The sequence below is a fragment of the Gekko japonicus genome, unplaced genomic scaffold (genome assembly GCF_001447785.1).
Source record: "Gekko japonicus isolate JY-2015 unplaced genomic scaffold, Gekko_japonicus_V1.1 scaffold894, whole genome shotgun sequence".
In the NCBI taxonomy this organism is placed as follows: domain Eukaryota; kingdom Metazoa; phylum Chordata; class Lepidosauria; order Squamata; family Gekkonidae; genus Gekko; species Gekko japonicus.
Genome location: NW_015161975.1, coordinates 268,798 through 274,405, shown reverse-complemented (window position 1 = coordinate 274,405; position 5,608 = coordinate 268,798). Strand labels below are relative to the sequence as shown.

General features: G+C 56.7%; 1 protein-coding gene across 1 annotated transcript in view; it reads right to left on the bottom strand.

The window, feature by feature from the left end:
- Positions 1-4,364, bottom strand: part of COG7 (component of oligomeric golgi complex 7) — a 27,498-nt gene extending 23,134 nt beyond the window's left edge. Inside the window, exons 1-4 of the mRNA XM_015429736.1 lie at positions 4,302-4,364; positions 1,977-2,198; positions 1,202-1,350; positions 173-289 (exon numbers count right to left, since the gene is read on the bottom strand). Coding sequence (XP_015285222.1) covers positions 173-289; positions 1,202-1,350; positions 1,977-2,142 — 432 coding nt within the window. The 5' untranslated portion in view covers positions 2,143-2,198; positions 4,302-4,364. The remainder of the gene's footprint in view (positions 1-172; positions 290-1,201; positions 1,351-1,976; positions 2,199-4,301) is intronic.
- Positions 4,365-5,608: the final 1,244 nt, after the last annotated feature.

Here is a 5,608-nt window from a genome sequence, read left to right as displayed (position 1 = left end):
GCTGGACCTCCTGATGGCACCCGGTATTTCTGGCCACTGTGTGACAGAGTGCTGGACTGGATGGGCCCTTGGCCTGATCCAACATTGGCATCTCTTATGTTCTTATGTTCTTAACTCCGCTCTCTCCCTGTTCGCAGCCACACAAGCAGGGCGGGGGGGGGAGGGGGGATACCTGGGTTTTAAAAGTCTCTTCGATGTCGGCGCTGAGTGTGCTCCACTTGTCGGCTTCTTGCAGCGACTCGGCCGCCAGCTGCATCCTAGACTTCACGTGATCCAGTTCCACCAGCACCTGGAATGGAGAGAGAGCGATGTGGGCGGGGGCAGGGAAGGGCAGCAGCCAAGGCTCCCTCTCAGCTGTGGAGTCCCGTGAGCAAAAATTCTACTTTGTGAGCTCCTGGCATTAAAGTGGTGAGCGAGCGATGTGGCTACGGCATAAATTGGTTTGCTCTGGAGCCCTCCTCCCTGAGCGGAGACAATAATGCGTGAGCCAGAGGCTAAAAAATGGTGCACTAGCTCACATTACCTCAGCTTAGAGGGGACACTGCTCTGGAGCCCTCCTTCTTGAGCGGAGACAAGAATGCGTGAGCCGGAGGCTAAAAAACTGTGAGCTAGCTCACACTACCTCAGCTTAGAGGGGACACTGCTCTGGAGCCCTCCGCCCTGAGCGGAGACAAAAATGCGTGAGCCGGAGGCTAAAAAACTGTGAGCTAGCTCACACTACCTCAGCTTAGAGGGGACACTGCTCTGGAGCCCTCCGCCCTGAGCGGAGACAAAAATGCGTCAGCCAGAGGCTAAAAAATGGTGAGCTGGCTCACACTACCTCTGCTTAGAGGGGACACTGCTCTGGAGCCCTCCGCCCTGAGCGGAGACAAAAATGCGTCAGCCAGAGGCTAAAAAATGGTGAGCTGGCTCACACTACCTCTGCTTAGAGGGGACACTGCTCTGGAGCCCCCATCGCGAGGCCACTCTTGTCTTCCTCCAATGACACCCAACTGGAGACTGGGATGCTTTCAAAATTCGCACGGCATACATGGCGGACATAATTTAAGACTAGTCCGTATTAGCAGATGGATGGGAGTTTGGTGCGGCACTCAGGTGGTTCCAGAGCAAGGCCACCTTCCCTTGGGTAGCCCCACGGGCAAGCAGTGCAGCCACAGCCACAGGGAGCGGGACCAGAGGATGCCCCCCCCCCCCGGGGTACCTGCATGGACTGAGCCGTGTCCTCCTCCAGCCGCTGGATGTCCTCCCTCACCAGGACCATCTGCTCCTTCAGGAAGCTGGCCTCCTGCTTCAGGGCCTCCACCTCCCGCAGGACCCGGGGCATGTTCTGCAGCGCCTGGTGACTCGTCTCTGCGGAAAGGCGCGGCAGCGGCAGGGGTCAGGCCCCACAGGCAAAGCCCCACTTCGTGGGGACTGGTGGGGGCTGTAAATGGGCCACCCCCAGAGCACCGGGACAGGCAGGAAGACGGCCATCCGAGTGGCTGGACGCAGAGGCAAGTCGCTCCCCTCGCAGAAGGGGAAGGGCCGGGCCACGGCTGGCTTTCGTGTTCGTTTATGTCTATTTGGATTGGTACCCCGCCCTCCTCCTGACGGGCTCAGGGCGGGTCCCGACAATATAAATACAGTCCAGCGACATAAAATCCCATGCAATTAAAACATCAAGACATATAAAACATGCAACTCTAACAAGAGCCAGCTATACTGGGGATAATTTCCCAGAGGTCTGTTAAATTTAGGGTCTCCGACCCAGGCTGCATATGGGGGCCGACCCAAGCGATAAGTGAGGGGCCGCGGGGCCCGACCCCGAGGAGAGGGACGCCCGCTGCCCCAACCAAATGCCCTGAGGAATTGTAGTAAGTCCCGCAGGGCCCTGATCGCCCTCGGGAGCTCATTCCACCAGGCAGGGGCCAGGGCCGAGAACGCCGCAGGGAGCCCCTGGCCACGGTTCCCAGAGAGGAATCTACAGCACGCCTTACCTTCCACTGCTTTGTTGACCTCCTGGATGAAGAGCTGGAGCTTCATGACGAGGGTGGCGGCGTGGGCATCCACCTTGCCCGGCGCCTCCTGCTGCACGGCCCGGAAGGCCCCGTTCACCCAGGCCTTCACCTCAAAGTCCTCTGCCAAGAACTTGGAGAAGTCCATGCTGGCCCTGCAGCACCCCCTTGCGGGGGGCACAGCAGCAGTGGTGGTGGGAGGCCCTGAGAGGGCAGAAGGGAGCCGGGCGTTAGCATCGACCCAGCCCCAGGGTTGCCAGCTCCAGGTTGGGAAACTCCTAGAGACTTGAGAGTGGAGCCCGGGGAGGACAGGCGACCTCAGTGGGGCACCGGGCCACAGAATCCACCCTCCGAAGCAGCCCTTTTCTCCCAGGGAACTGCGGCCTGGAGATGAACTGTAATTCCCGGAGATCCCTACCCAGCTCTCAAGTCGAGTGTGTCCAGCCCAACCACTCTCCATCTGAGAGAGAGGCAAGACTGAAGCTTATTTATTTATTTTTGTATTTATAGTCAAATGTACACCATCACCCCCTCCCCGCAAAGCAGGCTCAGAGCGGCTTCCAACAACAAACACAACAATACAGAATAAAAACATAAAAAATACAGAATTAAAACACAGCATTTAAAATAGTACATTACAAAATATCAGAATACTGGCGGCAGTTAAAAATCAAACGAATAAAGTGCTTTCCAACAAAGTGCTTTGGTGTTATTCCACATAAAGTGTTTAGATATTATTCTGCTCGTTCTTGAGGCAGCTGCTCAATGTTAACATTATGGGCCGTGCACTAGGGTGGCGGCCCCTAATTGTATGCCTGGCGGAAGAGCTCCGTCTTGCAGGCCCTGCGGAACTGTGAGAGGTCCCACAGGGCCCTGATCTCCTCCGGGAGCTCGTTCTACCAGGTAGGGGCCGCCACCGAGAAGGCCCTGGTAGTGGTAAGCCTGGCCTCCCTCGGGCCAGGGAGGGTCAACCGATTTTGAGACCCAGACCGTAGTGCTCACTGGGGTATATATGGGGAAAGGCGGTCCCGTAGGTATGTTGGACCCCGGCCATATAGGGCTTTACAGGTTCAGTTCACCTTTATTGGCATAAAATACCTTTAAAAGGATTACTATATATATGGGGCCATTCAGCCTACCATTAGGGGCATCTCAAAGTTCAGGGGGAAACAAGATTTGTTGGCTAAGCCTTTGCATTTCAGTGTCGAGGACTCTACGTTTAATCATCTGAAAAGCGCCTGTAAATGGGAGCATGAAGAGTGAGTCCAGTAGGACGCCCATGGCAGTTATTTTATTCTCAATGTGTGATCGCCATTTGGACACATTTGACTCTGTGAGCATTTGTGGTCGAAGGCTTCCTTGGTCCACACTGTAATGAAGACGCAGCCAGTATTTTACTGCCCTTAGCCACCCACCCGATTCCACAGAATTCAACCCAGTTTCTAAACACAGGGCTGCATAAGGTACACAGCGTGGCATTCCCACGATCTTTCAGGTCCAAAGCAACCAGGCGTCCAAATGGCTCAGCCGCTGCCCCCAAAACACAGCCGGGCAGGTGCTGAGCCCACTGGGAGGCCTAGATCCCCCCCAAGCAAGGGCGTTTCCCCAGCTCCCTGTTAGACCTTCCCTCCGTGGAGCACAGGACAGAATGCAGCAGGGTTGCCAGATCCGGGCTGGGAAATACCTGGAGACTGTGGGCATGGGGAGGGGAGGGGGCTTCCATGGGGGATATAATAATGTCAATTAGGGTCCACACTCCAAGGCAGCCATTTCCTCCAGGGGGGACTTGCTCTCAGTCAGCTAGAGATCAATTGCAATAGCGGGAAATCTCCCGGTGCCACCTGGAGCCTGGCACCCTCCTCTTCCCCCTTCATCAGACCTGTGAGGTGGATTGTGCAAAGCTAGGCCAAGTCTCCCAGGTCTGGTCCACACATGCGAGAAGACAAGGACGGCGGGAGCTCAGAAATAGGCAAGGGACGGATCCCAGCACGGGGCTTTTCTTTGCGCAAACAAAATCCCATCGCAGCAAGCAGAAATGGGTCTACACCCGCCCTACTGCGCTGGTTTCCCATTGGCAGCAACTTCCCTGCCCGTACAGGTAGACTTCCTCGGGACAAGGAGGCTCCATTGGTCTGCCCACGGCACTAGGAAGAAGGGAGCCCGGCTAGGCTACGAAGTTTGCCCTCCGCTGGAATCAGGCCTACTACAAATGCTTCCACCTAACTCACTTTTACGCACACCCCACCCCCAGGGGTGCCCCGGGAGCTCACCTGCGCGCACGCGCAGCCCGCAACAACCTCGCCCTACCTGCCTGCGGCGCCGTCAGCCCACCCAGCTAGCCGCCATCTCGACTGAGGGCCTCTGTGCCTTCCGTAGCTCCGCCTTCCGCGGCTTCACGCCCTTCCTTCGGAGACTTCCGGGAATTCCTCCGCACACGACTGCCATTGGCCCAGCACGGCTTAACGCGGACCCGCATTGGTTCACAGACCCCGCCTATTCCAGACGCACGTCATCCTGCGATTGGTTGCTGGACGCTCAGCTGGTCCTTCCAGCCAATCGGAATCCTTCGTCTTTGCAGCGCCTCCTTCAGGGCGGAGGACGAAGTGGGCCACGCGGGCGGGTCGGAAGAGGAGCAGCCTGTCAAAAGCAGGCGCTCCTGCAGGGGCGCAGCGGGCAGCCTCCTCCCGGTACAACAGGAATTCATGCACAGACAAAACACCCTTCCTTGAGACCCGGGGGCAGGCTCTTTTGGACTCATAGAAGGTTTTGCTTAGCACCTCCCCAATCCCCCCCCCCACAGAACTAATCTCAGGGAAGAGTGTACCCTTGTACGAGTATGTCACTGACACTGATTGGCTGAGCCAGTTCCCGCTTGCGATCCTGCTTGGCAGACTATCTAAGGCCTGAATGCAACCTCATTAATTTTATTTATTTCATTGGACTTGTGAATCGCCCACCTTGCAAGCAGGCTCTGGGTGATTTAGGGTAAAGGTAAAGGCTTCCCTTGCTCGAAAGCCAGTCGAAGATGACTCTAGGGTTGTGGTGCTCATCTCCGTTTCCAAGCCAAAGAGCCAGCGCTGTCTGAAGACGTTTCCGTGGCCATGTGGCCGGCATGACTAGACGCCGAGGCGCACGGAACACTGTGACCTTCCCACCGAAGCGGTGCCTATTTATCTCCTTGCAATTTCTTGCTTTCAAACTGCTAGGATGGCAGGACCTGGGGCCAGAGACGGGAGCTCACTCTGTCATGCGGCACACTCGGGTCTCGAACTGCCGACCTTTTTACAACCTCATAAAACATTTTAAAAATGCAATTGTTTATTAGATCCCCCCTCCCCCATGCGTGCAAACACCCACGGGGGTTCTCACAGGCCCCTCCCTCCTCACAGCTCCTGCGTTCAGTGTGAATGTCTTTGCACTTCCCCGGGGCCAGGCAGCAGATCCGGAGCCATCCGCCAGGGAGTCCACTTGCACAAGCCTCATTGAAATGAACAGGGACTGTGCCAGCCTTTGACAGATAACGCCAGTCAGGCCTGTACAGAGAACGGGAGCAGGGTGGCTCGGGTGAGAAGAGCAGAGACAACAAGGGCAGCGGGAGAAACTGGGAAGCCCCG